Source organism: Thunnus albacares, chromosome 15, assembly GCF_914725855.1.
Source record: "Thunnus albacares chromosome 15, fThuAlb1.1, whole genome shotgun sequence".
Taxonomy (NCBI): domain Eukaryota; kingdom Metazoa; phylum Chordata; class Actinopteri; order Scombriformes; family Scombridae; genus Thunnus; species Thunnus albacares.
This window is the reverse complement of record NC_058120.1, coordinates 1618413-1629035: the sequence shown is the minus strand read 5'-3', so window position 1 is coordinate 1629035 and position 10623 is coordinate 1618413. Positions and strand designations below refer to the sequence as shown.

Genomic DNA, 10623 nt, shown 5'->3' with positions numbered 1-10623 from the left:
AGGCTTGATTATGTTTTAACTCCACTTTAGGCCATAAAAACTAGCAGAAGGTTTTAAAAACAGTAATATTATATAGGGGTTGGATAATTGTGACATGGCTATATTAACAAAATATACTGTTACTACTACATCAGGCATTTTCTTTGTTGATTTTATGTATCACTCAACTGATAAAGAAGTCATCCAAATCAAAATCTAGCTCTTTGAAAAAACTTAAATTGGTAAATCAATTAAAATAGTAAATTACAATCTTTGGGGGGGTTGAATATTTCCGATTGCAACTGTATCTCCTCACTCCTTGCTAACTCCTCCTTCAGCGTTGGTTTAGTCCCCCAAACACTCAAACAGGCTACTGTCACCTCCATCCTCAAAAAACCTAGACTCAACCCTAATATCCTGAGCAATTTCCAGTCCATCTCCAATCTCTCCATTCTGTCAAAAATACTGGAATGTGTTGTCACCTTCCAACTCACATTACCCTGACCAACTGCCTCACAGAAGTTAAATCATGGATGGAAGCCAACTTCCTAAACTGTGATAAATCAGATTCGGTCCCAAATCCCTCACCAAAACCACTCACAACTTCTGCCTCACCATTGATAATTCCACTTGGTCTCCCTCCCCACACATCTGCAACCTCGGAGTCATTTTCGACAGCAACCTCTCCTTTGAACACCACGTCAAACAAATCACCAGAACTGCCTTTTTCCACCTAAAAAACATAGCTTGTCTCCACCCATCACTCTCCTTCTCTGTTGCTGAATATCTGATCAATGGTTTCATAACATCCAGAATTGACTACTGCAACAGCATTCTTTATGGTACATCATCCAAAGTCTGAAATAAACTCCAGTACACCCAGAATTCTGCTGCTCGCCTGCTCACCCTCTCCCATGACCACATCACCCCTGTCCCCTGGAACCTCCAATGGCTCCCTGTCCCACAACGGATTGAATTCAAAGTCCTTCTCCTCACTCACAAAGCCCTCCATAAGCAGGCCCCCTCCTATCTCACCAATCTGCTCCATCACCACACTCCCTCCCGCAGCCTCTGCTCCTCTGATGCCAACGTTCTTTCTCCACCATTCAAGACCAAGCACTGGACCTGGGGTGTCAGGGCTTTTTCCATAGTTGCTCCCTCCCTCTGGAACTCTCTCAACCAAATACATCCGAGATCACCAATCTGTCAATATTCAAATCACTAATCAAAACTCACCTTTTTAGAACTGCTATTAATGTGTGATTAATATGTGATTAATATGTGTTATGTTTTTTAGGCCGTATTCAGACCAAATCAGGCGGTGAGGTGAAAACGCCAGTTCTCCCATTCATTTGAATGGGAGTAGTATGTTTTGTCTGCGGGCGCTTTGGCTGCTGCAGCACTGCACCGGACTGTGGTTGGAAAGTTGAGCCAGAGTCAACGTTTGGAGAAACGCAACCTGACGCCACTGCAGCTGAAGGCTGCAGTGGCCAGTCACAGCCAGAGATCAGATAGATCAGAGCAGTAAACTCTGCCATGAGGGAGCACAAAGACGGTACCAAGTGAGGGGAGGACATTTCTCTTCGTTTGATAACGTTAAAAGTAAAATTAGGCTTTGCTGTCTGCTTCTTGACGAGAGAAAGAGAGAGAGAGAGCTGAAAGCAGCAGCAAGAGAGAGAGAGAGTGAGGGAGACTCCAGTTTAGTGTGTAGTTACACAGAATAACAACACATCAATCTTCAGAAATATACACAAGGAATGACTATATACAGGTGAAACTGTTTCTTTGAACTGTAAACAGCAAAGCAAAGAGCAAGTGTGCAAGGAGTGATGAGAAAAAATGACATTACTTTATATACATATAGTAGGTAATTGATATTGTTTATGGAAAAACCTTGCCTCAGGAGGACTTCTGTACGTCACCATCCAGGACAGCAGGTGGCACTGTGAGGCACAGTGAGGAGGTGACCTCGGCAGTGAAGCCGCGCTTCCACTTCCTTTTCATACCACAATCGGATCTTCAGACGAGAAGACGTCCCTTCATTACAGCAGACAAACATGTCGGGTCTTCTGAGGACTGTCGCTAGCCGTGCTGCCCCTGTCCTGCGGGGACACACCGTCACTCAGCGGGCTAATGTCTACACTAGACCCGCCAAGGAGAAGATCGGGGCTGTTGTAAGTCTAGTTCGCTGTCATGCTAATGCTAACTGAATGGCTAGCTAGCAGCTAAGCTGTCCTTGGCTGACGAGGTCAAACCGCCGTCTGTAAAGTTACTGTTAAACACTGATAAACGCTGTTATGTACTTATACGAGCTAACTTATGTAATCACGTAACTGTGTTTAAATCACCGTATATTAGAGTAAAGGTTACGTTGCAGCTTTTAAGTGAAATTTTCATATTAGTGTGGAAGCACCCATTCCTTCAACACGGTGGCCCTAAGCTAACTGTACCGAGCTGTATATAACTGTAACTTATCTCTCGTAACGTTACCGCTTTCCCCAGTGTATGTTAAATGATGAACCAAAATGTGTCAAGATGCCATTTTAAAGGACAGTTGCACATATGTGAGTTATACAATGTAGTTATTTAAGATGTGACCCCAGCAATGCTATTTTGCCATAATGTCTGCCTCAGTGCCGCAGGACGTGGTGATAACGTTACCCAATGCAGGAACTGGTGATCCTGTTGTAATAGACGTGAACTGAGTATAATGGGCGATCCTCATTTTGGTATTTGATACTGATAAAAGTGTTAGGGTCTCACATTTCACACTTTTTCCTTTACAGATAGTTGAACACGTCAACAATCAGTAATTGTCCAATCACTGGTGATTAATAAGATACAAAACCCACGTTTTTCTCAGTTTAAGTTTTATTTAAACAATTCCAGCGGGAAATCCTAGCTAATAGATTGTGTGAAACATTAATTAGTGGAGCACAAATCATTGAAATGAACATAATATTAAAACAACCAACCTGTTGCTCGAAACACCTTTCCTTACTCAACAAATGGTGCTGCTAAAGAAAACAGAGCAGACCATACCTATCCCAATTTCTAAATATCAAACATCCCGCAGAACAAGTTCCATCTTGTTTTGCTGGCCTGAATTAGTTGGTGAGCTGGTAGCTTCAGTTGTCGCTGCTTGCTGTCCAGTGCTTTAGAAGCTTTTATAGGCCTCAGGTCTTTTTCAACCATAAAGCAAAGCCTCTGAGTTTTTGTCTCTGCATGCACATCATACAGCTTCTTGTAGCTAACACCGACATTACAGTTTATTACTGTGTTATATTCTGGTGTTGGACTACATTTTGCCCACTTCATCTGCCTCACCAGTTCCCTCTCCCCCACCCCACTGCTTCTTCCTTTGTTGCACCAGTAGCTTTCCTGAGCTGCAAAGGTGAAGTATGCCCTCTTGTGGTATAAAAGTAAACATATGTGAGCTCCGGAGAAATGGTACACAAAATATACATTGTCAGTTAATACATTTTTATTTGGTGAAATTCTCAACAGCAATTGATTGATTGATTGATCATTAACATTAACAAGTATTTTATATGACAGTACAGAAGATCTTTATACTGAATTTCATAGACAGACAATTTCTAGTGTATTATCTCGTCCAGGTCACTCGATTTCATTACATAATTTCCTACATTAGATAGGGATAGTGGAGAGATGACAGGAAATAAGGGAGACAAAGTGGTGGTCAACACTTGAGTCAGCATTGCTTCAATAATTAATAAATTCATCAGTTTCATATCTTTTGGCTTGGTAGAAGTATCTTAGACCTGTGGGTAAAAAAGGCCTCAACCATAACTGGGTAATTTGTAGGAAATTACCCAGTTATGGTTGAGGGGAATTAAGATTTTATTGATACCACTGCCATTATGGATTCTGCTTATCGGTCTGATTCTTTATCGATTCCTGATCAATTTTCTGTGTGGGGGGGAAAAAAAAGTAGGTCTGCGCAGGGTTTCAGTATCAATGCAACTGTTTTATCAGTGACCTTGCATGTTGATGAATATATGAAACATAACTGGTATATAACATATATGTATATACAGTGTCAGCAGTGCTCTCTGGTAGACAAACTATTTAATGAAGACACTATTTCTAAATGACCTCAAACATATCTTTGGTATTTCTGTACTGACATTTGTCACCTATCAGCGGAGCCGCACCGATGCTGATATCGGATATCAGTCTGATACTGACTCAAATCAGTCAATTTATATCTTATGTAGTTGTTACATTTTGTTTTATAAAGTTAGGAAATCAATGTTTAAGTCAAGCCTGATGTTGCCTTACACATTAAGAATGATCCCAGTCTCTTCCACACAGTGAGGCATACAGCTTATTAATTAAACCCAAAGCACCAGGTATCAGGACTAAAAAGTTGGATCGGTGCATCCCTACCTATCAGCTGCATTAATGCCAATATCAATGTATGTACAATAACTAATAAAAGCCCGTTTTTGGGATTGGCTCTAGATGACACACCTGGAAGTTTCAAGGAAGTAGAGAATTTTTTATGTTGTAGTTGATCTGGGTGGGTCAACTTACAATTATTTCAATTTTCCAAACTACAATAAAAAGATTTTGGGTGGGCTGTATAGAAAAAAAAAATACTAGATGCGTGAGAAGCAGAGGGAGAACCTATTAAGAAATTGTTTCACGAAAAATCCTGATATGAGCGTTTATTTCAAATGTGGAGCCGCAGTGTAAACACAGCCTTTGATACACAGTCTTGAGTGCTGTCACATGTAGGCCTACAGCACACTGTGCTCAGATAAACTGGCTTCATGTAGCAGTGAAGGTGCTGATTGAATCAGCTGACTGAATGCTCCGTCTCTCTCTCTATGTGTTATCCAGGAATCGGTCGTCGGATTGGGCATGTTTTCTCTAGCGATCCTGGGACCATCTGGATGGATCCTGTGCCACCTGGAGGACTACAAGAAGAAAGAATAAAAGTGGACATTTTAACAGTCTAATACCTGGTGAATCCAGCTTCCTGTCTCCAGAGATAACCTGGGACCATCATCATCATCGTCATATTCCACACCTGAGAAGAATGTGGAACAAGTTTTACCTTTCACTCTTCTACCTCTGTGACAATTCCACTCCACATCCCAACAACCAACTGTTTCCAACACATTGACTCTTAAGCAATGAAAATTGTATTGTACATCTTCCTTTAGAAGGAGTATGTTACAACATTAAATTTTAAACACAACTATGTTGCTCGTTATGTGTATATTTTGTCTCCTTAAAATAAGGCTTACAGATCATTTTTTGAAGAATGGATGAGTTTAAAGTTTTCTGCTGGATGCTCCTTAAGGTTTCATGGTGCCAGAGAGCACTGTTAAACTGGGTCCTCTGGTTGTCTGGTGTGCTCAGAGTAAACTACTGTTGATAGAAAGGAAACAAAAAGGAGAATAAAGAGCAAATATCTGCTGATAATGCTGCAGGTAAACCACACCCTCTGGATGAGACTGAAGACAGCAGCAGTGGAAGACGATCCTTAAGTAAAAGTAGTAATGACAAAATATGAAGATATTCCATTACGAGTAAAAGTCCTGCATTCAAAACCACAGTACAGAGGATTAACAGCAAAATTGTAGCCAGGCACATAAAGAACTTTGTGACTTTCCATCACTGCTCATCAGTAAAAGATAGAACATTTATGTTAAGGTACTAAGAGCTATATTTTAATTACAGTTGTAATTGAGGTTGTAATTTTCAAGTTGAGTCAGGATGAGCTGTACTTTGAGATGATAGAATGAGTCAGAGATCAGACATAAAGGTACTTGTCTCTTTATTATCTCTAGGTTGGCCATTGTGGGCAATTTAGCAAATCAGTGAGCAGAATTGCTTTAATGAAATATTAGATTCTCCACTCCTGTTGATGTTCTAGTGGTACCCTGAAAGTCTGAACAAGACAGTCAACAATTACACCGAAACCTTATCAATTAAGATTTGACTGCATGCAACTGCACACTGAGGTTTTCAGTTAGCCTGAGTGATTAGACCAATGCTGAGGTTGAAGGTGGATGGAGCCATGCAGGGAATTATATGAGGTCAGCCAATGAATAAATAAATGAGTAAAAACACCAGTGTTCTCTAGTGGGTACCGCTTCTCCACCGCATGGTGCAGCTCGACTCCACTCACTTGGAACTGTTCTTTTTTGGTTTTTCATAGGCAAACGTTGTGGATACTACCTAGTATCTGGTACTTTTTTTTAGTATCACCTCCATCACATTTCCAAGTGAGCTGAGCTGATACTAATAGGTGACGTTACACTGCAGACCAAACTACCATAGCAGCCTCAATTTTTTTTTAATTGACTGGACTACTCAAAACACGAAAGGCTCCTGTTTTTTTTTTTCTCAACAGTCTTTTATCTTGCTGCCCTCAGCATCTTCTGAAACATAATTTGTCTCCTTGCTCTGACAAACAGCCACATACTGAGAATCAAGAACACCATCCCTTGGATATCCTCCATCGTTCCTGTGTGTGTCGCGTTGAAGATGACGTCATGGCAGTTTCATGCAGCGTCGCTATGATGATCAGCTACATTGAGGGGGTACAATCCGCAGTGGAAAATGAAATCTAGAAAAGTGTCTGGTAACAAAAAGCAAGTAGAGTTGAGCCGGTACCATGTGGTGGAAACATGGCTCAAGTTTGCAGAGCCTTTAAAGAACAGGTTCATATTTTTTCAAATCTATTTTAAAACAACAGTGAGGTGTCCATATGAACAGTGAAAGAGCTTTTCCTCGCTGTAATCATTCCTCCTGCTCATACTGGCTATTAAAATATCCCCTTCAAATGTGCTTTCAATGTTAGTGACGGGGGCCAAAATCCACAGTGTGTCCACACAGACTTGAAAAACATGAACATGTCCTTTAATATATTAATACAGTGGCTAGCATCACCCATTGTGGTATCTACGTGTATATCTGTGGATTCAATCATAAATATAGACGTAGATACCATTGAAAAGATTTTTTGCACTTAAAATGTATTTAAACTTAGAAATTCAACCCTCTTAAAGGTATACTATGCAGGATTTTCCTAAAAAAAAACAATGTATACACTCACAAAAGAAATCCCTCTCAATCATAACTTTTGACCCACTAGAAGTGTGTGGTGGTGTATTTATCTGCAGAGACCTTTCCCTCTTTCTGTATTTGCTTATTTTCTTATTTTGCTGTGTTTGGGATGCTTCTGGGCATCAACCTTGGGGCAGTGGGTGTGTAGCCCCCAGCGCACAGGGTGTGGGTCCTTCAGTCATATGGAACCATAACAGTCAGGACTTGAAGCATAGGTTACATTGCTGTTTTTTTTTATGTGCTTCAGTGTTTGCCCTGCTTCTCCATCTCTCTGTTGTGTGCAGCGTGCTACTCCTCTGCTGTCTGTGTGTCTGTTTGACTGAAGGCAGGGCTGAGCCACACACACATACACACACACACACACACACACACACACACACACGCAGAGCAGAGAGACCACAGTGCACAGGATAGGCATGCACCTCAGCTGCATTCCCACAAAATCCGGCAATGCTGCAACTTCCCACAGGGATGTGCAGAAATGTGGGCGTGCCTTTGAATCAAGTTGTGGGGACAGATGGGTTGAAATTGTATGTTGTATGTGGATTATGTGTTCAGATTCAGATGATTTGGCAACTTGGATTAGTCAGACAAACATACAAAACTTTTGGATCCGGTAGTGTTGGCAGGTGTGGGAAATGGTGACAATGACACTGTCATGAAAAGTGATGAGATTAGTTTTCTCTCTACTTAGTATATATACATAGTCATACTGTTATTATAAATTGTATTAAATGTGTTAATTAAAACTTTCAATTATCATTACTATTATTTTATTTTACTTTGGCCTACACAGACTTCCATACATGGGCATTGTTAATCACCTGACCGGTGGAGGATCATGTGACTGAAGTGTTGCAACATCTCGTCGGACAAATAGCGTACTTTAACAGGTGAAAACACGTTATTGTCATATTTGTTCGTGTTAACTACCAACTGTTAGTTTCAGATTAGCGGATGGACATTAGTCGACTAGTTAACAGTAAATATACATTTAACTAAACTTGCAATAATCCTCTACTGCTCACGTTGCTTCGCTTGCTAACGTTAGCCACTGCCCACCACACTCAATTGAAAAATCCGACAATTGAGTATGGTTTTATTTACGAACATGGGGCGGCATGCAAGATGTACTCGTACGAACAGATTCATTCTGAAATGCACGTACGATAATATAATATAATAATAACAATATCTGCGGCATTCATCCATTTTTTTGTACCTAAAGTTTTCTCTGAGGTACGAACGAAATGTACGAGTGATCCAGACCTGTGGTACGAGTGATGAAAAGAGAAAGGGGGAGAAACACTTCGACTTGCAATTATAATGTCCTGACCGGGATTAATTTTGAGTTTAAATATGATACCGGAAGTGACAAAGTGACATGTATAAGTAAAACAAACTTAATGCAAAATATATATTCAGTTTACCATTTTAGCTCTCTGTCCAGTATCATGTTGTGTTGTAGTTGACAGTGTAACATCACCTACTGTAGGCTGTAATATTCTCTCTTCTAACGTCTCTGTGACTGTCACATGACCACCTCTCATCACGAGCACTTTGCTTTAGAAAGATTTCTTATCATCTGACTTCATGTCAAATCATTCCATCTTTATTTCTGTCACAGTGCAGAGCTGCTCGGATGATGTTAGCTTGATTCATATTTTCTAATTATTTCAGGTCTCTTAATTTCACTCCTAAATGTATGTGTTTGTCTTCTGATTTCTGAAAGCAGGACTCGAAGCTGCGCAATGTTTTTATTCCTGGGGATTTATGTGAATGAAACTCACCCACAAACAGAGCGGAACATGGAGCTTTATATGGCAATTAGTAGGGGCTTGGATTATGTTAATACTCATCTCTCATGAACAGGTGGCGGTCATCAGGCTGAAACCAGCGATTTACTACAAGTCAGGCAGTTAAGAGAGTTTGTTGACTCCCATGTAGGATTTTCTTATTTTCCTCTTATTGCTTTGTGCAAGAACAAATATAAGAGAAAAATAAGAAAACATTCATGCATGATGGCCAATGGGTACTGTTATGGACCATAACAGGTGACCTGTTTGTGCAGCAATAGTCACCTAGTCTTTATTGAGATAAACATATGATGAAAAAGTTGTTTGATTTTTTTTTGAATGGAGTATATTGCTGTGGTGCTATGCGATGTAATTTCTCACATTTCTATCCAATTAAATCTCTTGCTGTTTTTCAAACTGAAACATCACATTCCTTGTGTTTCTTTAGTAAACCGACAAAATGAGGCTGGTCATTCTGGACGACTATGAGTTGGCCAGTGAGTGGGCAGCAAAATACATCCGCAACAGAATCATCCAGTTCAAGCCCTCTGCTGACAGATACTTCACTCTGGGGCTTCCAACAGGTGAGGTGGCAGCGTTAGCAGTCGAACAATTCATGTCACTTTTCCAACTTTGAGTTTAATGTATGTTAAAGTGTCTCATCTCTTTTAGGGAGTACTCCATATGGCTGTTACCAGAAGTTAATTGAATACTACAAAAATGGAGATATTTCATTCAAGTATGTGAAAACCTTCAACATGGATGAATATGTAGGTGAGTTAAAGGCTGATAAATTAACCTCTTGACTTTTCTAAATAGAGTGACCTCTAACAAGGTTATAAAAGAACCTGTGAACACAACTTTCTCAGTTTTGGCCTGGGTTGTGTCTAATGCAACATGGCTCCACATGGTGAGGAATTGCCCGAACAAGTAAGAAACCAGATTGTGAGACTTCATAGAGATGGGAGAGGGTAGAAGATCATCAGTAGGCTACTGAACAGAAGCCAAAACACAGTTGCAGCAGTGGTTAGGAGGTACAGGAGGACCCATACTACCAAAAACAGAAGGCACAGTGGCTGTCCTCGAAAAATGACGGCACACACAATTCACTATTTAAGCAACCTTGCATTGAAAAACAGACAGGCAAGTGCGTCTGACTTGGCACAAACCATTGCTCATAAAATGGCACAAAACTGCAAGATTAAACTTTGTCAAAGAACATGAAAAGAAACCTGATGAATACTGACAGCACATTCTTTGGTCAGATGAAACCAAAATAAATTAGTTTGGATCAGACGGGGTCCAGGATGTTTGGCGTGGACTTGGCCAGGACTACCACAGTGACTGTATAGTGGCGACAGTGAAACATGGAGGTGTTAGTGTGCTGATATGGGGCTGCATGAGTGCAAAAGGTTATAGATGGCACTATGAATGAATGAAAAGATGACTCCCAGTCTCAAATAGCTTGGCAGTAGAGGAATTTTCCAACATGACAATGATCCAAAACACACTGTAAAAATCACAAGAGTTTTTAGTGAAAAAAAAGTGAAAAGCATGACTTGGCCAAGTATGACCCCTGACCTGAATCCAATAGAACACATTTAGAGTATTTTAGAAAGGAAAGTAGAGCAACCAAATCCCTCTAGCAAAGAGCAGCTGAAATAATCACCTTTGAAGAATGACAGAACATCTCCATAGATTTGGGCAAGACTGGTATCATCTCTGCCCAGAAGAATCAATC

At 40.4% G+C, this 10623-nt stretch overlaps 2 protein-coding genes and 1 long non-coding RNA gene across 4 annotated transcripts in view; 2 read left to right on the top strand and 1 right to left on the bottom strand.

The window, feature by feature from the left end:
• Positions 1 to 1910: 1910 nt before the first annotated feature.
• Positions 1911 to 5209, top strand: LOC122998252 (cytochrome c oxidase subunit 8A, mitochondrial). Its single transcript, XM_044375029.1, has 2 exons — positions 1911 to 2153; positions 4849 to 5209. Exons 1-2 carry the CDS (start codon positions 2037 to 2039, stop codon positions 4942 to 4944), a joined length of 213 nt encoding a protein of 70 aa, XP_044230964.1. The 5' UTR covers positions 1911 to 2036; the 3' UTR covers positions 4945 to 5209.
• Positions 5075 to 8554, bottom strand: LOC122998254. The gene is made up of 2 exons (XR_006407376.1): positions 8517 to 8554; positions 5075 to 5382 (listed from the first exon to the last, which is right to left on the bottom strand). It is a non-coding gene; the product is annotated as an uncharacterized LOC122998254 (long non-coding RNA).
• Positions 7874 to 10623, top strand: part of LOC122998251 (glucosamine-6-phosphate isomerase 2) — a 13366-nt gene continuing 10616 nt past the window's right edge. Inside the window, exons 1-3 of one of the 2 annotated variants that reach the window (XM_044375026.1) lie at positions 7874 to 7979; positions 9331 to 9466; positions 9555 to 9656. In XM_044375026.1, coding sequence (XP_044230961.1) covers positions 9343 to 9466; positions 9555 to 9656 — 226 coding nt within the window. In that variant the 5' untranslated portion in view covers positions 7874 to 7979; positions 9331 to 9342. Of the gene's footprint in view, positions 7980 to 8043; positions 8069 to 9330; positions 9467 to 9554; positions 9657 to 10623 lie in introns of those variants that run through there. The other variant, XM_044375028.1, reaches the window with a different exon arrangement.

Bases quoted from the DNA above. Each gene is read 5' to 3' on its own strand.
- LOC122998252 (XM_044375029.1), top strand. From the start codon at position 2,037: ATGTCGGGTCTTCTGAGGACTGTCGCTAGCCGTGCTGCCCCTGTCCTG. The intron at 2,154-4,848 runs GTAAGTCTAGTT...TGTGTTATCCAG, and splicing joins AGGAGAAGATCGGGGCTGTT to GAATCGGTCGTCGGATTGGG.